The 25,851-nt window shown below is 49.5% G+C and overlaps 1 protein-coding gene across 3 annotated transcripts in view; it reads left to right on the top strand.

The window, feature by feature from the left end:
* The window catches only part of ALPK3 (alpha kinase 3), a 60,242-nt gene extending 35,674 nt beyond the window's left edge, over positions 1–24,568 (top strand). For 2 of the 3 annotated variants that reach the window (XM_065906886.1, XM_065906887.1), the window contains 9 exons: positions 3,938–6,020; positions 6,692–6,839; positions 7,218–7,345; positions 7,480–7,515; positions 11,283–11,563; positions 12,118–12,206; positions 12,885–13,108; positions 15,582–15,630; positions 16,231–24,568. In XM_065906886.1, coding sequence (XP_065762958.1) covers positions 3,938–6,020; positions 6,692–6,839; positions 7,218–7,345; positions 7,480–7,515; positions 11,283–11,563; positions 12,118–12,206; positions 12,885–13,108; positions 15,582–15,630; positions 16,231–16,576 — 3,384 coding nt within the window. In that variant the 3' untranslated portion in view covers positions 16,577–24,568. The remainder of the gene's footprint in view (positions 1–3,937; positions 6,021–6,691; positions 6,840–7,217; positions 7,346–7,479; positions 7,516–11,282; positions 11,564–12,117; positions 12,207–12,884; positions 13,109–15,581; positions 15,631–16,230) is intronic. The other variant, XR_010659193.1, reaches the window with a different exon arrangement.
* Positions 24,569–25,851: the final 1,283 nt, after the last annotated feature.

The following is a 25,851-nucleotide window of genomic DNA, read 5'->3' on the forward strand; positions in this document are numbered from 1 at the left end:
GACTGCAGCACGTCAGGCTTCCCTGTCCTTCACCATCTCCCGGAGCTTGCTGAAGCTCATGTCCATTGAATCAGTGATGCCATCCAACCATCTCATCCTCTCTCGTTGCCTTCTCCTCTTCCCTCAATCTTCCCCAGCATCATATCTAGTCTTTTGCTATTGTAAACTATACTGCAACAAATATCCCTGTATGTCTGTCCGTTTGAACATGGAAGTATTTCTGTAAACTCCTAGGAATGGGATTTTGGGGTCAAAGAGTGTGAGTATTTTCAGTTTAAGTAGGTAAAGCCAGATTACTATCCGTGGAGACTGTGCTGATGCCTGTTTCCCCACACCCTGGCGGGCACAGAGTATTCTTCAACTTCTTGCTGTATTAGGTTGGGGCTTTTACGCTTTAACCCGTAAGTGATGATAAGTCACTGAGAAGCTTTTAAGCAGGGGAGTGTCACAATCAGATTTATATTTTGGAAAGATCAGTTGGGCTGCAAATTTGCAGAGGCAAAGACTAGAGTCAGACACACCAATTAGGAGGCTTAGGCAAGACAGAATTGTTGGCAGCTTAGATTAGGCTCTTGGTTGTGGAGACAGAAGGGAATGGATATTGAGATAATGAAGCAGTAGGTTCTATAGGACTGATCAGTTTAGGGGTGAGGGGGAGTGAAGAGCTTTAATCAGCAGTTCCATTCATGGGACTTCACTGGCGGTCCAGTGGTTAAGACACTGCTTCCACTGCAATGGGTGCAGGTTTGATCCCTAGTCCAGAAACTAAGATCTCACATGCTGCAAGGCAAGGCCAAAAAAATTAAATAGTTCTGTTTACATGAGCCATGTGTGCAAAGTCAGCATTTTCTTTGTAAATTTAAAGCTCTCATATCCATATTAATATTTCCTAATCAGGAAAGTTATGACCAACCTAGATAGCATATTAAAAAGCTGAGACATTACTTTGCCAACAAAGGTCCATCTAGTAAGGCTATGGTTTTTCCAGTGGTCATGTATAAATGTGAGAGTTGGACTGTGAAGAAAGCTGAGTGCTGAAAAATTGATGCTTTTGAACTGTGGTGTTGGAGAAGACTCTTGAGAGTCCCTTGGACTGCAAGGAGATCCAACCAGTCTATCCTACAGGAGATCAGTCCTGGGTGTTCATTGGAAGGACTGATGCTGAAGCTGAAACTCCAATACTTTGACCACCTCATGTGAAGAGCTGACTCATTGGAAAAGACCCTGATGCTGGGAGGGATTGGGGGCAGGAGGAGAAGGGGATGGCAGAGGATGAGATGGCTGGATGGCACCACCGACTCAATGGACATGAGTTTGAGTAAACTCCGGAAGTTGGTGATGAACAGGGAGGCCTGGCGTGCTGTGATTCGTGGGGTCGCAGAGTCGGACACGACTGAGCGACTGAACTGAACCCTAGAATATCAGAAGTAAAAAGATACTAACATTCTTCAGTTGGACTTAATATTTGATGGCTCCTAATATTCTCCAATTGGAGAAGGAAATGACAACCCATTCCAGTATTCTTGCCTGGAGAATCCCAGGGACGGCAGAGCCTGGTGGGCTGCCATCTGTGGGGTCGCACAGAGTCGGACACGACTGAAGCGACTTGGAGAGACTTGGAGAATATTCTCCAAGCTCTATTTTTTTTTTTTATTCATACTGTTCATTCAGCATCCCATGTGGAAGTGAAAGTGTTAGTAGATCACTTGAAAATGTCCAACTCTTTGCTACTTCATGGATTGTAGCCTGCCAGGCTCCCCTGTCCATGGGATTTCCCAGGCAAGAATACTGGAGTGGGTTGCCATTCCCTTCTCCAGGGAATCTTTCCAACCCAAGACTCGAACCCAGGTCTTCTGCATTGCAGACAGATTCTTTACTGTCTGAGCCACCAGGGACAGCATTCCATATGCAGTAAAGTAGCTTTAAATTCTAGACTTGAATATAGTTTATGTATAAAGTCTTTCATTGTGTATTCTCCTTGCTCTTGTTTTTAATTGGAATATAACTGCTTTACACTGTTGTGTTAATTTCTGCTGTACAACATTATGAGTGAGCTATAGGTATACATATATCTCCTCCCTCTTGAGCCTCCCTCCCAACCTCCTCCCATCCCACCCCTCTAGGTCTTCACGGAGCACCAAACTGAGCTCCCTGTGCTATGTAGCAGGTTCCCTCTAGTTTTGGTTTTGTGTGTGGTTCTTCTGATACTTAGAAATACTTGTATGTAATAATGTAGAATTTAAATTCTATATAATATGTCTATAATTTTGTGTTTAATTAATGTTTTACTTTTTTATGAGTGGTGTTTCCACTTCCTCCCTATCTTTTTTCCCTTTCGTTTTCTCTCTCCTATTAGCCCAAAGTTGTATTTCTCAGTGGCTATATTTGTATATATATATACCCTATATTTCTGTTGCCTGGATGTTCAGCTTTGAATCATTCCTCTGACTCCTAGCTTGTATGAGTGATACAGTTAAGGCACTCACACCACTCATCTTCTTGCTCCTTCCCCTTCTGTGCTAGTTGTATCATTTCTGCCTTGTCAGGGCATGAGCATTGACATTCTGATCCGCCACTCTAAACTTTTTTGGCTTTAGTCTTGATTAGCCAGAGGGTTAACTGCATATTCACTGTTCACTGTCAGTTGTCTTGCTGTGGTTTTCCAATCATTTTTTGGTTGACCAAAGTTTGTTCTCCAGTAATTTCCTCCAGGGCCCTGGGCACACTTATCCTTAAGCCCTTGCATATTCAAAAACAATTTTCTTAGCAATTTTCAGGAGGTTTCTTCAAGAGTGTGTTTTTTGTTGATGTTTTTTGAGATCTGCTTCTGGTAGGCTGTTCCACTTTTCTTTCCCTGACTCCGTTAGACATCTCCCTTATGTCTTCTGCTGGATTTCCACCCAGTCTTCCACAATCCTACAGTCTTACAGCCTCCCAGAGTTTCATCTGTCTGCTTTTGGCATTCCTTACCTCCCCACACTTTTTTGAGACTATAGGTTTTATCAGCCTCCAGTTCCACTAACAGTGGAATTTGCTTTATTTTTCTTGTTTACTTAGCTGGTTTTGAGCATATCCAAGAGGGAAATTACTGTTTAGGCCACTGTGTTTAGATAGAAGTTCCTTTAATTATACTTAAATGTGTGACATTATAGTATAAAAGCACAGAACTTGCGATTTGAAGTTAGACACACCTGGCTTCTAAACTCTTCTGTTTACTATCTGATAATGGACAAACCACATTTCTTCTTTGACCATCAGTGTTCTTATCTCTAAAATAGAGATAATTCTTATAACTATTTCATATTGTTGTGAGGAGTGAGGTGATACCTATATAATAAGTGGGGGCCTAGCATAATGTTTTGCAAATAGTGGCTGTTCAGAAGGGTAACACTGTAACATTTCATGGATCTCCTGGCATACGTGTCATTCACAACGACTTTAACCTTCTATGACTAGCATTATGTAGTTACCGCTCACTCAGCATTAATGGTGATGTTGCCCCTGATGCTATCATGGAGACCCTTCAATACTCTCCCACCTCACCTATCATTCTATCCAGAGCAGTAGTGCCACAGGAGAGGGAAAGGTTGATTGCTCAGAAGCCCTGAGAGAGGACCCTCCCCTCCAAATGGTGGGGATGAGGGGAGGAGTAATACATGAGCAGAGTCCATCAGGAAAGGCAGGATTTCTTCAGGGAGACGTGGGAAGGCCCAGAGCTAGACCTCGATTCTGGATATTACTTTATCTGGATTCTGGGTTCACAGGGTTTGGTGGGTGGGCATGGGACTTTGTCACCTCTAACAGGCCTGAGAAACCAGGTGGCCAGATTCCCATCACGGCAATTGTGGTTAAGGCCCGAGGAGACTGGGACATCAGATTGGAAAGAGAGCCTAAGGCACCTGTAATTAAGTTCTTGCTTTTGTCCGTGTGTTCCCAGGTCCAGGAGTCCCAGGCAACCATGGCTCCTGCATCAGCCAGCAGCACCTCTGATCCAGTCTCTGCTGGTCACAGCACCTCTAGAAGTCAGGGCATCATTGAGCCCATGAATGCAGAAACCCAGGAGGACAGGAAAATGTCTCCTGACCAGAAAACAGGAGGCAAAAAGAATACAGAGGTGGACAGGAAGATGCAAGTGGACGGGAGGATGCAGGGAGACCAGACAGAAGCCTCCCAGCAGACACAGGCAGATAGGATGACACAAGTGGATGTTATGATGCAAGGAAGTGCGAGGTCAGAGTCGGACAGGAATTCCCAGGAGGATGTGATGGCACAAGGAAGGGTGGGGACGCAGGCAGAAGAAAGGACCCAGGAAGACAGATGGGTGCAGCAAGACAAGGGGACACAGTCAGAGGGGAGCACTCCCTTGACCACGAAAGGTCACTCAGAGAAGGCGTCCATGACCAGTCTCGGCCCACACTCCAGAGCCCCCAAACGCCCACCTTCGGAGAATCCTAGGTCTCCTCAGGCTATTGAAGGCTTTGGACAGAGCCGGGAAGAATTCTCTGTCCCAGACAAACTGGGTTGTATCCTCACATCTGACGAGACACCAGGACCAGCCTCTGGAAACCGGGAGGAAGCTGTGCTGGGTCCCCTGGTGGGGGACCTCGCTTCCAGGGCACAACTGCCTCCTGAGGGCCGTTCGGAGCAGGTGGGAGGAGAGCGCTCTGGAGGGCTGGAGTGGTCCGCTCCAGGGAGGGACAAACCAAGGGAGGGCCTGTTCCAGGGTCCGAGGGAGGAGGAGCTGGGAAGAGTGCCACCTGCAGCTCTGGGTGGCCGTCCTCCAGGGGGTTTAGGCCCCGAGGGGCGCCCCCTGCCCTCTCCTCCTGAGGCTGACCTGGCTCATCATTCCCAGGAGGGGCTGCCCAGCACCCCAGCTTCTCAACCCAGGAGTGCAGCTGCCTTCCCGCCCTCTGAGGACAAGACCTTGCTGAGCTCTGCCCCCTCACTGCACCTGGGGCCAGGACCATTCAGCCAGAGTCACCCTCCAGAAACCGTGGCGGCAAACAGTGAGGGGGCCTGCGCCAAGGTCCCAGATGCAGACGGGAGGACTTCAGGTCCCCGGACCTGTGACCCTGGCCTCATAGACTCCCTGAAGAACTACTTGCTTCTGCTGCTAAAGCTGTCCAGCTCAGAAACAAGTGGAGGGGGCCCGGAGTCTCAGGGGGAAGCTGCCACTGGGGGTCCGGCACCCCTGCCCACCCTGGCCCCCACCATAGAAGTGGCTGGACTGAGTCCCCGAACGTCACGGCGCATCCTGGAGCGCGTGGAGAACAACCACCTGGTGCAGAGTGCACAGACCCTCCTGCTGAGCCCCTGCACCTCCCGCCGCCTCACTGGCCTCCTGGACCGGGAGGTGGAGGCTGGCCGGCAGGCCCTGGCTGCTGCCCGGCGCCCAGGCCCCAGCCCTCTCTCGGTCCCCGCCATCGTGGTTGGTGAGGAGGAAGGCCCTGGGCTGGCCTCAGGAGGATCCAGCGAGGGTGAGGGAGAGCTTCCCCTTGAGGGGCCTGTCCTCCGGGAGGCCTCCCGGGAAAGCAGCATGGGTGGGCTGCTTAGGGAGGAGGGTGGTGGGCAGGCAGCCCCTGGGCAGGGCCTGCTGTCAGCAGAGAGCAGAGCCCAGGAGCCTTCCCCAGAGGAGGAAGCCCAGGAGGAGACACTCCCTGCAGCGACGCCAGAGGAGCTGGCTCTGGGGGCCCGGAGGAAGAGATTTCTCCCCAAGGTAAAAGCCGCGGGAGACGGAGAGGCCGCCAAGCCCGAAGAAAGGGAGAGCCCCTCGGTCTCCCCCAGGGGGCCCAGGAAGGCCCTTGCACCTGGGTCCCCAGGGACTCCTGGGCGGGAGAGACACTCCCCGACTCAAGGCAGAAAGGCAGGCATGCTGGAGGTGCCGCGGGCAGAGGAGGAGCTGGCAACAGGAGACGCAGGCCCCAGCCCCAAAGCCAGCAGTCTAGATGCCGAGCTGGCCGTGGAGGAAGGCAATCAGGATGCTCCGGCCAAGTCCAGAAAGGCCAAAGACCTGCTGAAAGGTGAGCACTGGGTATGGGCTACAGGAGAGGATGCTGCTGGGTCACCTGCCTGCTGGAGACCTGGTGCACCTCTGTAAAGGTATTCCCATGTAATAATCCCACAGGCTGTAGAATCAGAAAGGCTTAGTTTTTGTCCTGGCTCTGTGGCTTGGAGCTGATAATAGGACCAACTTCATAACATTATGAGGTTAAATGGGATAGAATAAATCCAAGGCTCAGCCTGGGGCCCGGCTTCAATAGCATCCTTGCTCTAGCATCATCATCATCATCGTCACCACCATCATCCCCTCTTTGCAGACTTGTCCCATGAGTACAGAGTGGTGCAGACAGGACTCAAATGCAGGATCCTAGGGTTAGGAGCCCAGGCTGCAGGCTGAATGTCCTCTCTTGACTGCTGTCTTTGGCCTCAGCTGTGAGGCTCTGCCTGGCCTGGAGTGGGGGCACATAGCTGGGTTCTTTCTAGCAAAGCTGTATGCTCTAAAGTCAGGGCAAAGGCCTCAGAGACACAGATGTGGTGGGGGCGGGTGAAGTGATGAGTGTGTGTGGAGACTTGAATCCTGTTTTCGTTCAGCCTGTGTACCAAGGACACCCAGGGAAGTGGGGGCAAGGCATAGAGGGCACAGGATGGCGGGGAGGGGGCTCACTCCTTCCCACTGTGCCCTTGATCCCAGCCCCACAGGTGATTAGGAAGATTCGGGTGGAGCAGTTTCCTGATGCCTCGGGCAGCCTGAAGCTCTGGTGCCAGTTCTTCAACATTCTTAGTGACTCCGTCCTGACGTGGGCCAAGGATCAGCGCCCAGTGGGCGAGGTGGGCAGGAGGTAAGCCAGATGGGTGCCACCCCCACCTGGCCCCCTAAGACATAGCAGCAGTGATCATGTGGGGGCATCATCCCAACTTTGGATCCACCCTCTCAGTTAATCCTCATAGTAACCCTATAAGGGATACTCTAGTACTCCCACTATTAAGAGGAGAACATTGAGGCTGAGAGATACTAAGTCATTTGCCCAGAGTCCCACAGCCAGTGAGGGTCAGGATCACAAACCTGGCCTGTGTGATACAGGCCTGGCTCTGCCCAGAGCTCCTGGAGTCTGTGCCCACAGCAGCCTCTGACAGTGGGGTCTGAGGACCCTCAGGACACAGTCTGGCCTGGGCTGTGCCATGGTGATGGCCTCAGGGGGAGGGTCTCCTCTCTGCAGTGCTGGAGATGAGGGGCCCGCGGCCCTGGCCATCGTGCAGGCGTCCCCCGTGGACTGTGGCGTGTATCGATGCACCATCCACAACGAGCATGGCTCAGCCTCCACCGACTTCTGCCTCAGCCCTGAGGGTGAGTGTGACCCTGCCCCCTCCGCCTAGTCTCTGCTCCAAGGAGGACGGAGATAGTCATCTTTGCAGAGGTAGAGCTCTCTGTGGGCATGCCTAGCTGAGGACAGTGACTTCCTCTGCTTTTTCTCCACACAGTGCTGTCAGGATTCATCTCCAGAGAAGAAGGTCAAGGTACGATGCCCCTCAGGGTGAGAAATGGATGGGCCTGTGTCCCTAGGCCTGCCTCTGCAGGGGTTCTTTAAAGACTTGGTGGTGGTGGTTTAGTTGCTAAGTCATGTCCGACTCTTGGGACCCCATGGACTATAGCCTCCCAGGCTCCTCTGTTCATGGGATTCTTGAGGCAGGAATACTGGAGTGGGTTGCCATTTCTTTCTCCAGGGAATCTTCCTAACCCAGGAATTGAACCCGGGTCTCTTGCATTGCAGACAGATTCTTTACCAACTGAGCTACAAGAGAAGCTTGGAATCTGAACCAAATGCCACATTCATCTCCACATACAGCTACCCTTTCCTCCTAGTTTAGCATGTGGCTTGTGGAGGAGGTGGAGGGGGACAGCTGTTTCAGAAGTTGAGGGAGGAGGAAGGGCTAGAGGGCTATCCCACAAGGAGTTCAGTCAGCCTGTGCCCTCTCCCCTCGTCAGAGCACTTGATCGAGAGCAGGACTGGCTACCAGGGTACTTCTCCCTGCCAGCTTCCTCCCTGGAGTTTCTCACAGAGGTCTATGAATTCCGGCATGAGACCCATGTGGGGAGCCTGCTAAAAATGCAGTTACCTGAGCCCTGCTGCAGACACTCTTAATCACAGTCTCTGGGGAAGGACCTAACATGATTGCATGTCAGTAGACACCCTAGTGATTGTCATACACCCTGAAGTTTGACAAACAGTTTGAAGGCACAAATATTAGAGGAAGAGTTTGTGTTGCTCCTGCAAAAGACACATTAAGGTTTTAGGATTGCGAAGGCAGCTGGTGATGGAAAGGTTTCTAGAGCTTCATGAATTCCTTCATTCACTCACTCCTTTACTCATTCATTCAATTAGTACCTTTTGTTCAGTTATCAAAGTTAATATCAAATATAACCTTATGCCTAAAAACAAATAATACTTTATTCTCATAAAACCAGATTTTCCTATCTTGTAAGCATTGGTTTATTTGAATTAGAAACCACTCAGTGCTTTTGGCTGACATATCTTCTTTTTTTTCTTTTTAATATTTGTTTACTTATTTGGCTGCACCAGGTCTTAATTGTGGCTTGTGGGATCTAGTTCCCTGACCAGGGATCGAACCTGGGCTCCCTGCACTGGGAGCATGGAGTCTTAGCCACTGGACTGCCAGGGAAGACCCTGACATATCTCTTAAATCTGTCAAGTGTATAATAGTTCCTCCTCCCTCACTTGTTTTCCCTCCTTACCATTTATTTCTTGAAGTCACTTGATGTGTAGAATTTCTTCCATTTTGGATTTTGTCAATTGTATCACCATTTAACATGTTCCTTCATCGATGGACTTCCTCTAAACTGGTGATTAGCTTGAGGTGCTCCAATTCAGGTGCAAATTTGGGGGAACATTTCACAGGTAAGCTGTGTGTTTCCTTTTGTCTCTAATATTCAGGCACATGACATCTGTTTGTTTTAGTAATACTAAGAATGATCACTGAGTTCATTCACATGTTTTCTGCCTGATCTATCCCCTTTAAAGTTAAAAAACAAACAAACAGGAATTCTCTGGCAATTGAGTAGTTAGGACTCGACTCTTTCACCACCAGGCCTGGGTTCAATCACTGTTAGGGGAACTAAGATTCCCACTTGCTGCAAGGCACAGTTTAAAAAAAATTAATTAAAACTGTATCTGATACCACCCCTGTCGTTATCGAGGAGTTTTAGCAGTCACTGATTATTCAGTTCAGTTCAGTCGCTCAGTCGTGACCAACTCTTTGTGACCCCATGAACCGCAGCACGCTAGGCCTTACTGTCATCACCATCTCCCAGAGTCCATCCAAACCAATGTCCATTGAGTCAATGATGCCATCCAACCATCTCATCCTCTGTCATCCCCTTCTCCTCCTGCCCTCAATCTTTCCCAGCATCAGGGTCTTTTCTAATGAATCAGCTCTTCACATCAGGTGGCCAAAGTATTGAACTTTCAGCTTCGACATCAGTCCTTCCAATGAACACCCAGGACTGATCTCCTTTAGGATGGACTTGTTGGATCTCCTTGCAGTCCAAGGGACTCTCAAGAGTCTTCTCCAACACCACAGTTCAAAAGCATCAATTCTTTGGCGCTCAGCTTTCTTCACAGTCCAACTCTCGCATCCATACATGACCACTGGAAAAACCATAGCCTTGACTAGACAGATCTTTGTTGGCAAAGAAATGTCTCTGCTTTTTAATATGCTGTCTAGATTGGTCATCAGTTTCCTTCCAAGGATTAATCGTCTTTTAATTTCATTGCTGCAATCACCATCTGCAGTGATTTTGGAGCCCTGATTATTACCTCAATCCTTTATTTCCTTAAGGTTTACAACATGGAGTACTTTAATTCTGTCATTTTTTTCTTTGTTCACTAGCTAAAATTTTTCAGCAAAGAGGAAATGTTTATTTGGTAATCCTGATACATATAGGTCCAACAAAAAAAAGAATGGAAATTACTTTCTTTTCCCTCTTGCTAAACTTTCAGAATAATGAATTAGTGCTGTAACATCTTCCACAAGTCACCAGTGAGCGTTTTTTGTTTTTTTCTAGGAGGAAGGTTTGTTTTATTTTTTATAATTATGAAAGTATGGATTTTAACACATTTGAATGTTCAATACTTTGCAGTTAATCTTTTTGTTGGTAAAATTGTCTCTCTCTCTTTTTTTTTTTTTTTGGCCAATGGAAGCCCCTTCAGGTTGGCTCTTGTGTTCTTGTGACAAGCAACCAGTTGTTTTTGATATTTCACTTACTTTCTGATCCATAGATGTTTCTGGTCAATCCAGGACACTTCCCTGCCATTTGTTCAGGGAGTTCTGGTTCCTTTTAGTGGAAAATAGTCTTCCCTCATAGCTCAGTTGGTAAAGAATCCGCCTGCAATGCAGGAGACCCCGGTTTGATTCCTAGGTTGGGAAGATTCCCTGGAGAAGGGATAGGCTACCCACTCCAGTATTCTTGGGCTTCCCTTGTAGCTCAGCTGGTACAGAATTCGTCTGCAATGCGGGTGACCTGGGTTTGATCCCTGGGTTGGGAAGATCCCCTGGAGAAGGGAAAGGCTACCCACTTCAGTACTCTGGCCTGGAGAATTCCATGAACTGTATAGTCCATGGGGTTGCAGAGTCAGACACGACTGAGCGACTTCCGCTTTCACTTTAGTGGAAAATGGTGTTTAGTGATCACAATTTGAGCACCAGGAGTACTCACTGCTATTGGATTAGTCTCAATCTTTTTTTTCCAGTCAAACATGTTGGTTGAGATGGAATCATTTATTCATTTGATCAAAACACCAAATTCTAAAACAAATTAGTCCTGACAGTCTGTATTGATTGCTGCTTCCTCAGAAAACCCCTGCCTCCCACTGACACAGGCTGAGCCCTTACTTGTGTGTGCTGAGCCCTCACACACAGGCACTGTAGAATGACTGAGGGTTGCACAGCTACAGGGTCTGCCGTCAGGAGCTCACAGTCAAATAGGGACCCCACAGTGCACCCCCAAAAAGCAGTAATGGACAGAGTGGGTGTACCAGTTCCACGGTTTTCCTGCCCTGTGAACTCTGAATCAGTCAGGGGGAGTTTCTATAATGTGTATTTATGTATTTGTTTGACTGTTCCCTGCAGCATATGGAATCTTAGTTCCCTAACCAGGAATTGAACCCACGCCCCCTGCACTGGAAGCGTAATCTTAACCCCTGGACAGCCAGGTATGTCCTGAGGGGGAGTTTCTGGTTTTTTCACACTTTTCCTGTTCCCTCCAGTTGGAGAAGAGATTGAGATGACCCCCATGGTGTTTGCTAAGGGTCTGGCTGACTCTGGCTGCTGGGGGGACAAGCTCTTTGGGCGCCTGGTGAGCGAGGAACTTCGAGGGGGTGGACACGGTTGCAGCCTGAGGAAGGCCTCCCAGGCCAAGGTCATCTACGGGCTGGAACCCATCTTCGAGTCAGGCCGCACGTGCGTCATCAAGGTGTCCAGCCTGCTTGTGTTCGGGCCCAGCAGCGAGACATCTCTCCTGGGCAGAAACTATGATGTCACCATCCAGGTACTGTCCCATGCCCCTGCCGCTGCTTCCACCCTCTCGTCCCTCCCCTTCCCAGCCTGGTCCTGTTGGGAAGCCCCATATGGAGGTAGATGCCATCTTCAGTCTCTGCTTTACCTTGAGGAGAGCCTGAGATGTAGTCCAGACTACATCTTTGGGATCATAGTCTTCAAACTGTATTTTTCAGCAGAAACCTTTTTCACTTCCCTTAACTGTATCTTGCACAGAGATGCCTTATTTGTGAGGGGACAAACAGTGACTGTGGGTGGGGGGTACCCCACTTTCTGCAGCATGGCCCCTGGGACACAGCCACCTGTCACTAGGGCTCCAGCAAACACAGTTTGGAAACCACTTTGAAAATATGTCCGAAGCCTCTTGTTTTACAAATGAGAAAAATGAGGTGCAGATGAGGGAGGTGGGTAGGCGTGAACCCCACCTTCCCCAGGGCTGGGATCCTCCCTGCAGCCTCTAGCAGACAGCCTCCCACTTAGAGCAAGGTATGACCGAGGGCAGGAGTGATTCCGTGCTGACCAGAGTTGGTTCTCTTCAATCCACAGGGGTGCAAGATCCAGAACATGAGCCGGGAGTACTGCAAAATCTTTGCGGCTGAAGCCCGGGCTGCTCCTGGCTTTGGAGAGGTGCCTGAGTAAGTGTTCAGGGAGGGGGCCATGCAGTCTGACTTGAGCTTCTGCACAGAGCCATGATTCACAGCCTCCTGGGGACCCTCTGAATAATGGTCATGTGCAAATGGGCTCCCAGCTAGCCCCATGCTCAGCTCAATGGTTCCACAGAATCTAGAAACAAAGACCTCAAGATTCATGGCCCACTTTATTTATTTATTTATTTTCACGGCCCACTTTAGAGAAGCTTCTGCGCTGATCTCCAGTCTCCTCTTACCCGAATTCTCCACCACTTCTTCCAGTTTTTGCTGATTGTGGAGTTTAGGCATGGCAGCTTCTGGGCCTCTCTGAAGGTGACAGGGAGGCTAAAGCATCCAGGGTCTAGTGGGCATGGACACAGTCTGGCTGAATCCTCTCAGAGGTATTCCTTTCTGTTTGTCACTTACGGGTCCCAGCCCCTCACTCAGGCGCAGAGGCCTCCTGGGGCCAGAGTAGGGTTCAGCTCTCATTCCACTGACCTCAGAGGATGGACAGGACCCTGAAACCAGTGGGGAACTCCTGTCCTTGCTGCCCTTCAGGCTCGGAGCTGAGTTCCCTTTTTGGAAGGGCCTTCCTTTTGTCTCCAAGAGTGTGGAGTTGAGGTGGAGGGAGGCGCTCTGAGGGCACAGTCAGTCCTGCTCACTGCGGGGTGGCACTGTGTTTAGGATCATCCCACTGTATCTGATCTACCGGCCTGCCAACAACATCCCCTATGCCACCCTGGAGGAGGACCTGGGCCAGCCCCTAGAGTCCTACTGCTCCCGGGACTGGGGCTGTGCTGCGGCTCCTGCAGCGCCTAGCAGCTCTGAGGCCGTGTGGAAATGCCAGACCTTCCAGCACTGGCTCTATCTGTGGACGAACGGCAGCTTCCTTGTCACAGACCTGGCAGGTATGAGGGTGTGAGGTGGGTGTGTGCGTGTGCAGGAGAGCACGCGGAGGGCAGGGCACTGGTGTGCAGCGCACTGCCGCGTGTGTTCTCCTCTGCTTTCACGGTAACCTTGCAGAGTGCACTGGACAGAAACCACTTTGTGTGCAGCCCTAGTACATGCCAGACCCTCATGGAGCCTAGTCTCTTACTGCAATTGTGTTTAAAGGAGTATACTCCAGGCTCCACTTAAAAAATATATTATTTCAAAGACTATTTCATGGGATCTAATTCAAACTGCAGGACCACATTTTCAAAATCACCCTTCTTCCCTGCAGCTCTGCTCTGAACTTTCTTCCTCTCCAACTTCCTAAACTCTCTTCTACCCTTGCACACAGAGCTTTATTGTCTCCTCCTTCTCTGTTCCCTCTCAGTCTTTGGTGAGTGTGAAAGTAAAAGTCGCTCAGTTGTGTCTTACTCTTTGCAACCCCATTGACTTCTCTAGGCCAGAATACTGGTGTCGGTAGCCTTTCCCTTCTCCAGGGGATCTTCCTAACCCAGGGATCAAAGCCAGGTCTCCCACATTGCAGGCGGATTCTTTACCAACTGAACAGTCTTTGGTAGTTTATTATTAATATTATGTAAGCAAACTTAATCTCTCATACTTCTCTATTTCTATTTTCCCCATTATTCAGATTCTTCCCAAAAAAGGGAGGCCAGCAAGTGTGAATTCTCCTTCCTTCATTGACTTCTCCTCTCCAGGCCTACACTGTTTAACCAGACCTGGCAGGAGAAAGGAAAAGATACAGTTCTATCTACACACATTGGGGGATGCTGGGGATGTCACACATTATTGCATTTTATCCCTGATGTAAATAAGTGAGAAAACCAGGGCCAGAGATAGAAAACTGACTTTAAGTGTGCTTAGCGTTGGGGGTAAGCTGTACAATAAATATTTATATATAACTCTAGACGTTGAAGGGCGAGTTAGTAACACATTAAACTGTTATTCATTCCATTTGTTAACTCATAAATGTTTCCTTCCCTTCTTCTTTCCTTCCTTTTTTCCTAACATTACTAAGTATTGAGAATATAAAAAGGTGAATTAGGAATAGCCATTGTCCTCAAGAATTTATGATAAATATACCAATTTCTACAATGGGATAATAACATAATATAGTAGAAGGACTTGGAAATCAAAGAAAGTCAAGCCTTAAAAAAAGAAAAAGAAATTCAAGCCCAGGCCTCTTCATTTTCTAACTGGGTCTCCGTTTTACAGAGAAGAAAAGAAGCTCAGACAGATTACGTCTTTCATCCCCCTGAGCTTCCATTTCCTTTCCCTCTCTAGGAATAATAGTATCCTCCCTGCCTCTCTCTCAGACTTATTATGAAGATTCCATAAGACCGTATTTGGGAATGCCCTCTGCAAACCAGAGTTCTGTGCAAGTGAGGGATCATGAGTATTATCATGCAAAATGGAATGTGAAAAACCCTGAAAGAGAAAAGACAAAGAAATGAATATTTATTGCCTAACTGCTGTGCTTCAGACACTAAGTTAGGGTCTGACACATACCGTGATCATCTTAATTCCCCTACAAGATGGGCAGCATGATCCCTGGGTTTACTGTCGAGGATTAGAGATAGGAAGTGACTGGCCAACCACACACAGCTCCAAAGTGACAGAGCCAAAATGGAAGTCCGGATCTGCCTGGTTTCAAGCCCACATCTGTGCTGCTCTGTCATCTACTGGCACTCAGGCCTGTTAGTGAGAGCTTGATTCCTGGAGGAAGGCAGCTGGACAGAGTGCAAACAGGGAAGGGCGGTCACAGGCCTGACGCGCAATGCTAAGGTGCTGGGGTAGCCTGGCCAGGGTGGGATGTGTTTCCTCCATCACTGTTTGCCCAACTCTGTCCTTCAAGGCTCTCTTAATCTTGGAGCCTGTCTGGCTGCTTGGAGTGCTTGCTTGCTGCCTTGATGTATGTGGAAGCTGGTCTTATCCATGCTACACTTCTGCCAGCCCAGCCCTGTTATACCTTTCCATTTCCACCTCTCTCTCTCTGTCCAGATGAGCTAATCAGTTAAGGAGGAGCAGAAAGTTTTAGCTCAAAGCCAGAGACTTGCCCAGTTTAGGATGACCTAATCTCACCCAGCAGACACAGAATAACTTAGCTAGAAGACTTGTGGGTCTAGGAATGATACTTTAATTCACAGTGGTCATTGCATACAGACTGCCCAGTTACTAAATGAATGAATGAATGACTGCTGAAGTTAATTTCCTCACCTGTGAAAATGGAACTATTATTACTACCCATAATAGAAATATACCCACACTGCCCCTGAGACAGGCCAGGTGATGCCCAGTGAGAGGGAGCCCGAAGATGTGCCTAGAGCTTGGCTTGTTCCCATCTAAAATGGTACGCATCTTGGAGACCTGGGGCCCCTAGAACTGCCCCAGGCTACTACCAGCTCCCAAAACTCTCTGTCTTTCTCTTTTCAGGGGTTAACTGGAAAATGACTGATGTGCAGATTGCTACCAAACTGCGAGGGTGAGTGCTTCTTGGCAACAGAATGCCCTCTGAGAGGCTGCTTGGGGTGTAAAATGTCGAAGTTCTTCTGGTTCTCCATCCCCAAGGTGCTGGACCTTGTGACTCAATAGCCCCAGTTGTGCCCAAGGCTATGTCCTAATGTCTCAGGGACCTCTGCTCCCCACCTGCTGCGGCCCTGACCCCAGATCTTGACCAGCAGCTCTTGCCACCCACAAAGGACCACCTGGCATTCTGGGGTTGCAGTGAACCCGCTCCTCTGTTTTATCACAGAGAAACCTTGTGGAGGTTCATCAGGGTGTAGAGAAACAGGGCCTGTGAGTGGAGTGGGGACCTGGAGTCTGCACTAATGTATATTGATAAAGCAGAGCCTCCTCACACCAAGCGACATCCCACATGATGAGTTCCGTGGGCCAGGGCCAAATGAGGCCTCAGATTAAAAGTGAGGTTTAGGGTGCTGCCTGTTGAGGTGGACTCTCCAGCACCCCGAGGTGAGGTGAGAGGCACCTCAGGCATGACACCATGCCATGGCCACCCCACGGTCTGCCCCTGAGGACTGCCTCTCTGGGTGGGACCCCACTCAGCTCTTGTGTCCTGCCGCAGGTACCAAGGTCTCAAGGAGAGCTGTTTCCCTGCCCTGCTGGACCAGTTCGCCTCCTCCCACCAGTGCAACACCTTCTGTGAGATGCTGGGGCTAAAACCCCTCAAGGGCCCAGAGGCCACCCACCCTCAAGCCAAGGCCAAAGGCTCCAAGAGTCCATCTGCTGGCAGGAAGGGCCCCCAGCTGAGTCCTCAGCCCCAGAAGAAAGGCCCCCCAAGTCCCCAGGGCACCCGGAAGAGTGCCTCGGGCTCCAAAGCCACCCCTCAGGCCTCAGAGGTGGTCACCACCCAGTTATTGGGACAGCCTCCCACCCAAGAGGGGGGCTCCAAGACCCAGGGCATGCGGTAGCCCCCACAGGAGGCTGGGGGCCTCCATCCAGCAGCAGACCAACAAGGAAGCAGCTCAAACCGCCAGAGGTGTTCCCAGTACAGAACCAACGGAGCAGGTGTGCCCCAGGAGGCTCCACCCAGGGCCTTTCTGAGCAGCCGCTCCTCACTCAGCTCCTCCTCGGACACTGGGCGTGGGACACCCAGCCCCATGGCCTCTCCTGATGTCATTGTCACCAGGGCTCCCAGGCCCCACCTCCAAGTGCCTGGCAGCCTGGCCATCCTTGAAGTTTACACTGGCCACTGCTGGGGCTGCCCTGAGTCCTCTGCATGATCTGCAGCCAATGTCCTGCCCAAACCCTGCCGCTAAGTCATGCTCTGGGGCATGTGGGACAACATCTCCCTTCTCCCTTCACTTGGCTCTGATCTCTCCCTGCCCTCAGGGCTCCAGACTTCCTCTGCTTGTCTGACCTGGTGACTCTCAGGGTCTTTTCCTTCAGTCATTTTGTCTCATTTATCCCAGCTTATCTTGCCACTAACCTGTCCCTGAGCCCGAGTGGGGCTCAGAGCCCTTCCAGGGCCTGCCCCTCCTTGTGCAGTGGTCTTTGGTGATGCGTGTTCATGCTCAGCCTTTCCCTGTTGCTCAGGCACTCACTCCCCTGCCTCCCCTGCCCCCTTGCTCCCCATCCCCATCCCTGGCTTTGAGCCCGATTGCAGCCTGTGCCTGCTTTTCACTGACTGTCCCCCTACCCGAGGGCTTCCTAGCTGACCCCCACCCTCCCACCACCCCTCAGGAAGGAGCACACCCTCTGACCTCTCAGCCGCCATCCCCAGTACACCTGTCCTCTCCTCTCGGGCCCTCCCCCGTGAGGTGAGGGTTGCATCAGCAGCTGTGGCCAGAGGGAAGGCGTCGACTTTGCGAGACCTCGTGCTCCTTACTGAAAGGAGAGGGGGTCACAGTGAATTCCACACTGCCCTCTTGACTGGGGACAGAGGGCTGGACTCTTCTCCAGAGGGAGTGCATGTGGGAGTTCTGGGAGGAATGCAGCCCATCCCTGCATGGGGTAGACAAGCATCTCTGTCTGGGGATTAATTAGGACCCCTGCCTCCAACCTTCAGCTCTCAATCCTGGGCCTCCAGCTCTGGGCCTCAGTACGGGCTCCTGAGGAGTTGTTGTCCTCAGCCCAGCACCCTGGGTCCTTCCTGAGAGCCCTTCTTGAGGCCTGGGATGGGAGAGTCTAGAGCTAGCCCAGTCCCCTTGGAATGCAATAAAAGCAGCCACTGTGCATCCAGCTCACCTCCTCTAGTGTGGTTGTAGGTATACGGGGTCAGGGTCCCCTCTCCCCAGGCAGGGTTTTCTGAGGACATCCTCCAGTCCCTGGACCCACTGGAAAGATAGATCCATGGTTTGGCTCCTGGAATGACAGTCTCAGCCTTCCATGGCCACAGCCAGACAGTCTGTGCTTCTTGTACCACTGGGAAGATGACTTGGGTCCCTGAGCATGAGGGTGCTTAGGTCTTTGGAACTGCTCCTTCATTTGGAAGAGGAATGCAAAGAAAGGAACCCAGGAAAGAAGAGTAGAGCTGGGGAGACGCCCAGTGTCTCTGACTGCCTCCACTGCAGCAAGACCAGCCGAAGGGATGACCAGTGCCGTTGTCCTCTTAGCTACTCATGGACTATCTCTGGCTTTCCCAGCTGCAGAGTTTTCTCAGCCCCAGCCCCACTCGACTACCCAGGCCTTTCTTTGTCCCGTATTTCCCCCCTCCACTAGACATTTCTGACTTCTCTACCTCCTCTTGTGCTCAGGTGACTCTCCCCTCTTTCTCCTCTTGCCCCAATGTGCCCCCCACTCTCCCAGCCTGCATATCCAGACTGCCTTGGTGAACTGAGAGCTGAATGTTGTTGATTTGTTTGTTCACCCACCTGTTCTTTCAGACATACTGAACAGACTTCCTTTATGCCAGACTCTGAGCTGACCACCGGTGGGAGGCAGAGATGTATGAGGTGGTCTCAGAAGAGACACTGGCCATTATGTTTCTCAGGTTTTGAGTAACAGAAATGGACTTGGACCAACCTAACAAGGAGCAGGGACTCGGGAAGGGTGTGGGGTAGTTCACAGGACCCAGAAGGGCAGGAGCCATAGTAGTTTGGAGCTTGCCTCCCAGGAGCTGCTAGCGTCGGCTTCAGTGGGTCTCCTTCCACTCAAGATTCAAATTCCCATCCCGGAGCTCAGGGCAATGCAGTAGGGGAGAGGCAGTTTTCCAAAGAATAGGGATTCTCACCAGAAGAATGGTGGAGGGTAAGGGCTTGGTAGGCAATCACTGGAGAAACCCTGACACATAAAAACATACCCTTCTTCCCATATGACTTATTACAATTCTCACATGTGACCAAAAGCAAGTCATTTTCTGCTTGGGGAGACCATTCAAGGTCATAGCCAATGACCAAGTCCAGGGATAGTGACCAGGGCTGCCATTTTCTGAAGTCCAGTGTCACAAATTATACTCTTCCCTCTTTTATCATAATCTCATCTTGAAATTCTGCAACCTATGGAAGGAATATAACCCAGCAAGAAGGGAGGTGTGAGTAAAGGCTACAGCACAGTTCCATAACTGGTCATGAGAACTAGTATTTATGATTGGATTTTTTTTGCCTGTTGGAGTGACCTAAATCTTCAGTCCCAAAGTCCATTTCCTTAGTGGTCCTGCCTGTGTGGCAAACATTAGCCACTGGATATGGAGAACCAGGAAGCACTTTAGAAAACACCCCACGTCCATCTGTACCCTGCCCCTTTTAAATAGCCGAGATCTTATTTTCCCTTGATAGGGTTGATCATCATAGCTACTCCTACACGTACTCTTTATGTATACTTCTACTCTAGATGCACTCCTATCCTAGCTATGTGTTGCTCAGAGGTACAAAAATCCTGAGATGGCCAGATGCCTAGGCCTTTAATTCACTTGAATCATTACTATGAATTTTTGAAGATGCTTCCTTGGGGACTAAAACCTCTACACCAGTCGAATCTTAAATCTCAGGTATTAGAAGAGCTTTGAGATGTAGTAATAACATGCCCCTCTTCACGCTTCAACCTGTAGGAGAAATAGCACCATGAACTGTTTGCTGGTTTGGAGCTTATGCTCCATCTTGCAGGCCTTACCCAGTTTCTCAAGGTGGTTTGGAGCTTATGCTACATCTTGCAGGCCTTACCCAGTTTCTCAAGGTATTGTTTTCAGTTGGTGCCACACCTGAGTTTTCAGCAAACTATTTCACTGTATTTTCAAGCTAACCACTTCTAGACTTCTGGGATCCTGACAAGATGAACAGATGCCATTAGCATCAACCCATCACTTTGTTATGAAGTGCCTTCTCTGGTTGAAGATTTAGAACATTTGATATTCCTGTGGATTTTGATGGGAGAGGCGTCACAGGTCAGGAGAGCAAACCAAATCCAGAAGGGCCCATAATGGTCAGGACGGGTTCCCACCTCATTAAAGCCATAGCGTGGGTGTAGACTGAGATGAATTCAGCCATAGGTCAGGAGGAGGCATTGTGGGAGAGAGTGAGTGAGCCACACCGCCCCCCACCCCACCAACATGCTTGCCTGTGCCTTGAGAACCCCATCCTGGCGTGTCTGCCTGGTGATGGTGGCCACACCTGTCTGTGGCTGGGTGGGCCTGACAGCCCCTTTTCCCGAAGGCCAGCATGGCCACCTAGTATGCTGTAGCCAAGCCTTAGACTGCCCCAGAGCCCAGAGACAAGGCAGAGGGCTGTGTCTCAACAGGCTAAACACTTGTTGGCCAGCGTATCTTTTGGTTCCACACTCTGGGTTCTCCTGCCTCATTTTCCAAATCAAGACTTTCCAAAAGCTACACACAGCACTCTGCTCAGCCGAGGCTCCATGTAGTTCCCCAGTATGCCACAGATAAATCCCTCAAGCACCCTGGGTCTGCCGCAGGCAGCCTGTTGTCAGAATCATTTGTGTTAATGGCTTGACCTGCTCAAGAGCCTTCACTCGCTCTGGGCCCAACCCAAAGCTGGCAGTCTTCTGGGTCAGTCAGTAAGTGGGTTGGAGCAAGAAGATGCCCCCACCTGACATTTTTGCCTGAAATTGGGCCTTAGTGGTAAGGAATTCACAATGTAGGAATTTGTTCTACGTTAACAAACTATTCTGACCTCAGTGGATCACTTGATCCCCAGGAACTTTATCAGGGGAAAAGTTTGCATTTCCACATGCTTTATCTCCCACCTCTGACTCATACACATGTCTTAACAAAGCATCTAGGGAAACTGCTGATCTCCAGGCCCTATCAACATGATGGAGCATTGTAGTGCTGAGGTCAAGGTCCCCATGAGGCAGGTTGTGGCACGGAGATATACAGATAAGATGTTACATATCTTTAAGCAGGACAGCAATGGAGTCCTGTGGCCCTGCCACCTGAAGATGGATTGCTTCTGATGTTCTTTGCTTATCAAAATGGAGGGGGGAAAATGATTTTGCTAGACCAAAGGGTTCATACCAAATGCCAAGAGGTGGGTGAATTTCCTTTAGCAAGAAGACCATTTCTGGGAGAGCACCTGTCATCGGAGTCACCACGTTTTACAAAAGTTTACAACGAGCCAAAGACCTCCTGGTGTTTTGCACTGGCCAAGCTGGGCTGTGGTAGGAGTCATTATGACTTTGCCGGCCAATCTGATAGTAACACTGATATCTATAGTTCCTGCACAAAAATGGTATCACTTTTACCATTTCGGTAGTGAGGGGGTATTCCGATGGCGTGCTCATCCTGTCCTACTGTAATCACTCATGCTTATCTTATCCTACTGTTATCACTCTGTTGTCACTCATCCCACTCATCAGGGCCATTGTGGAGGTTATACCTGTTTCAGAATATATCCATTTCAACTGTACACTCAAAATAACTAACCCTTCATTGGCTTTGAGTTTCCACCAAGTCTACTATGGCACAAAATTTAGTCTATTAAATATCTCCTTGGATGGGCAGACCACATACTTTTCTGTTGTCCCCAGACATTGGACTTAGCTTGAAGGCAGTGTCCTATAGAACCCCCTCCCCGAGTCTGAGTATTTTCTTTTTCTTTCCATTCCCAAATAATTGAATGTAGATCTGTTTGAGGGAAGGCTGCAAGGAAGGTTCACAATATGCAAAATAAGGCTTTTCTTAAAAAATATTTCACTTCCTCTCCATTGAAAGTCTGGAAATTAAATGGGAGATTTTGACTCTACTTTGGCAGTTTGAGACAGGCCTCTTTGCCTGACCAGAAGTCTTCAGTTATGATCATAACTGGGTGATATCTTTGGCACTGTCTGGTCTTTTTCATTCCTGGGACCCCATGATCGATTAACCATAGCTAGGGGTCTGGTTTCTATACCCATGTCCATTATGCTGACTCCTCTACTATGTTCCTTCTATTTATCTATCTCTGCTGCTGAGATCAGGGAGTTCATTTTCACAGGACCTCTTCCAACCAGCATTCCAGGCCCAGAGAGGAAAGCCAGCAGAGCCTCCCTTGCCAATTTCTCACGACAGAGTGAGACCATCTTGCCGGTCCTGTCAGAGAACAGTGAGGGTGTAGTTGGGCTGGATGCTTGCCAGGGACCCAATAAAGCCCTCTTGTCTCCTGAAATCTGTGAGTTCCTGCCTTCCTTGGCTTTTTGGTCTTTTGTTACAATTTAGCATGGGTCAGCATATCCACCCCACATGGTAAGAACTGTGGCTGTTTGAGCTTCTCCAGAATCTCTGGTGAGTGAGAACACGTCAGTTAACAAAACCTGAATAAACAAACTATGTTGTACTATCTTGGTCAAACAGCCTTAAAGTTTCCATAAATTTCCCCTATATTTTTTGACAAGGTATATTAGCTAGCTCATAGGGCTTTCCTGGTGACTCAGTAGTATAGAAGCTGCCTGCAATGCAGGAGAAGCAGGAGACGTGGGTTCAATCCCTGGATCGGGAAGATTACCTGGAGGAGGGCATGGCAATCCATTCCAGTATTCTTGCCAGGAGAATCCCATGGACAGAGGAGCCTAGTGGGCTACAGTCACAAAGAGTATGATACAACTGAAGCAACTAAGGATGCACGTTAACTCGCTCATACAGTTTCTTCTGAGGGTAACTCTTCTATTTCCTGATCTGATTCTGTCTCTTGTCCCTTGGATTATGTTGAAAGTGGATTCTGCTTGCTGGCAGATCAACAGTGTTGCATGGGGCAGAGTCTGGGTTCCAATTTTATACCTTGATGTTGTCAGTACCCATGAGCTATTCACACTCAGGGAGGCTATCTCATTCTTTAAATTTATTTTTGGCTAAGCTGAGTCTTCATTGCTTTGTGTGATCTTTCTCTAGTTGCAGTGAGCAGGGACTACTCTTCCCTGCTTCGTTATGGTGCACAGACTTATCATTGCAGTGGTTTTTCTCGTTGCAGAGCACGGACTCTAGGGGCTCAGAAATTGTGGCTTCTGGGCTCTAGAGCACAGGTTCAGTAGTTGTCGCTCACTGGCTTAGTTGCCCCACAGCATATGGGATCTTCCTGGACCAGGGATCAAAACGGTTTCCTTTGCACTGCAAGGCAGATTCTTAATCGGTAGACCCTGAGGGAAGCCCCAAAGTGGAAGGTTTTTAAAGGCAGGAAGTAGGTGGGACAATAAAGTCAGAGGAAAGAAAGGATTATTTCAGGCAAGGTCGCCTTCCTTTGGGAGGAAAGGGGACTCTGTCATCCAGGTGACCTCACTGTGCTGACCAGGTAATTCCAGATTGACTGGTTAAAGGTCGAGTTCCTGGGAGTGGTTGACTCTATAGTAGAGTCTTGGTTTGCTGTCCTAGGGATAACTGACTCCATTTTGGGTCTGATATGTCTTTTTTTTTTTAAGAGACATCCCCTGTTTAGGGCTTCCCACCATGTAGCCTGGTGGGCTACAGTCCATGGGGTCTCAAAGAGTTGGACACAACTTAGTGACTAAACAACAATAACCCCTACTGACACTAGAGGCCCTGGAACCCCTGAGGAACTGTCCTCTGACCTCAGAACTAGTATGGTTCAGAGATGGCTCTTTCCTATTATTTCCAAAGGGCAGCTCAAGCTAGCGGCTCCCACCTACTCAGCCTCAGGGATATACCCACATGAAGATGAAAGACAGTCACCCTGGGACTTGCAGCACACGCCTACATGGTAGAGTAACAACAGGACACGATTATACGGATGCCTGGGCCGGGGTGAGGTCTAGTCGGCTGCTCTGGCTGCTGGCTTTTTAATTATTCGAGTGGTACACCCAGACCCCATATGGGACACATCCCTTTAGTTTCAACCAGTTGACATTTCTGACCAAGTTAAACACCTTTGTTTCACTAAACCAATTTGAGTCCACCAAACCCCCTTGAGAATTCTCACTACAGCCAAGTGGTAGACAAACCCAGGGTCCTCTCTGACACCCCCTAATCACCTATGGGGAAACAACTCTATGCTTGGTCATGGGTTGAGCTAACCCACAGTAGCCTGGGGTGAGGGGTGCCAACAAAACCAGCCAGTAGTGGGTGCTGCTGGCACCCTACTCATATCCCCTTGCTGTGGGAATCACCTCCTGCTACCATTCCATGAGTCAAATGGAAGCCACCCAACCTGGAATGTGACGCCCCCTCCCAAACCCTTTCCCAGTTCTTAGCCCCTGACTGATGGGCCTGGTCCTGCCTCAAGGTGGACTAACCTAGGGATGTCCCAGAGTTTCACAGCAAGATCAGACTCTAGCCAAGACCACACCCTCCTTTCCTACCCCTGTCTTATTTTGCATCCTATACTCTGCCCCCACCCCCTTCACCACCACCGCCCCCCCACACACAGACACACAAGTAAATCACTAGAACAAGAATCCCCATCTCAGGCTAAGGAATCTGCTTAAGACACATCAGGTGTCTTGTGGTGTAGACTCTGTCACTGGCAGAGAAATTTTCATTAGGGCTCTTGTTTTCTAACAGAATAAAAATGTGTATTCCTGGAGCAGTTGGTGTTAAGTGATTGAGGTTATGTGGCTGAGCGCCCAGTAAACCAGCCCCTGCAGAATGTGTGCTGGGCCTCTCTACTACTCCAGGAAGTTGTTTAGAGACACAGTATCCCTGACTTTGGGCCTCCCTGGTGGTTCAGTGGTAAAGAATCTGCTTGCCAAGCAGGAGACCCGGGTTCAGTCCGTGGGTCGGGAAGATCCCCTGGAAAAGGAAATGGCAACTCACTCCAGTATTCTTGCCTGGGAAATCCCGTGGACAGAGGTGCCTGGCGGGCGACAGTTCATGGCACTGTAAAGAGTTGGACACGACCGAGCAACTGAACAACAAGCAACAATCCCTGACTTCATGGTGTCTGATCAGAGAATACAGCTCACAGTCATTTGGTCAAAGTGTGAGCCCAGAGTCCATCCTGCCTATCGAGTGGCAGGTGAGGTAGAAACACAGGGTGAAAAAAAAAAAAAAAGAAACACAGGGTGATCGCCTCAAACAACAGGTCAGATCTCCCTGATACAGACACATGGCAGAGTGGCTTGTGGTTCTACCCCAGACTGCTCAGCTTCTCAATAGTCGCTCCATTTATGGTGCTGGCTCCTCCATCATACTCTCCATGGAGAACAGATGGGAGGAAGTGGTGACCAGTACGTACCTCATGGGGTTATCTTGAGGGTTAGCTGAGACAGTGAAGTGAAAGCTCTTAGCACCATCTGGCACAGGCCAACCTCAGCTGGTACCATTGTTGTCATCATCTGGAATTTCAGGATCCATCTCAGGGCTCACTCACATCTGCTGTTCTTCTCCAAGCTGGGAGACCCTGGTATTTCCCCCTTCCTTCAGGGTGGGGTGGCTAAAAGCATCGCTACCCTACCCCTGAAAACCGTCTTTCCAACTCTCGTCCTGTAACCTGCTGGCTATTTAGCCAGCACTGCTTCCTGACCCACAGCTGGTCAGGGCTCAGCTCCTGGGGTGGGTTCTCCACAAACCCCAGTAGCCACAGACCTGAAGGGCATTAGACAAAATCTTTGGGAGAATGACTCTTACTTTTAAGGCACAGTGCCATGGAAAGAGTTTCAAAGTGAGTCGTGATATAGACTTGGCAAGTCCACACAGGAAGAACAGTCAGTGCTAGTCAGAGGAAAGTCAGTGGAGGTTGTGACTTGCGGTCTGTGGCACGATTGATATTTTTACTGGAATTCCACCCAGGTGGAGGGAAGCAAGATACAAGACCTGGAGAGTTTCAGTGTCTGGATGTGACACTCAGAGATGCCCATTTTTGTTCTT

Source organism: Muntiacus reevesi, chromosome 15 (assembly GCF_963930625.1).
Source record: "Muntiacus reevesi chromosome 15, mMunRee1.1, whole genome shotgun sequence".
Taxonomy (NCBI): domain Eukaryota; kingdom Metazoa; phylum Chordata; class Mammalia; order Artiodactyla; family Cervidae; genus Muntiacus; species Muntiacus reevesi.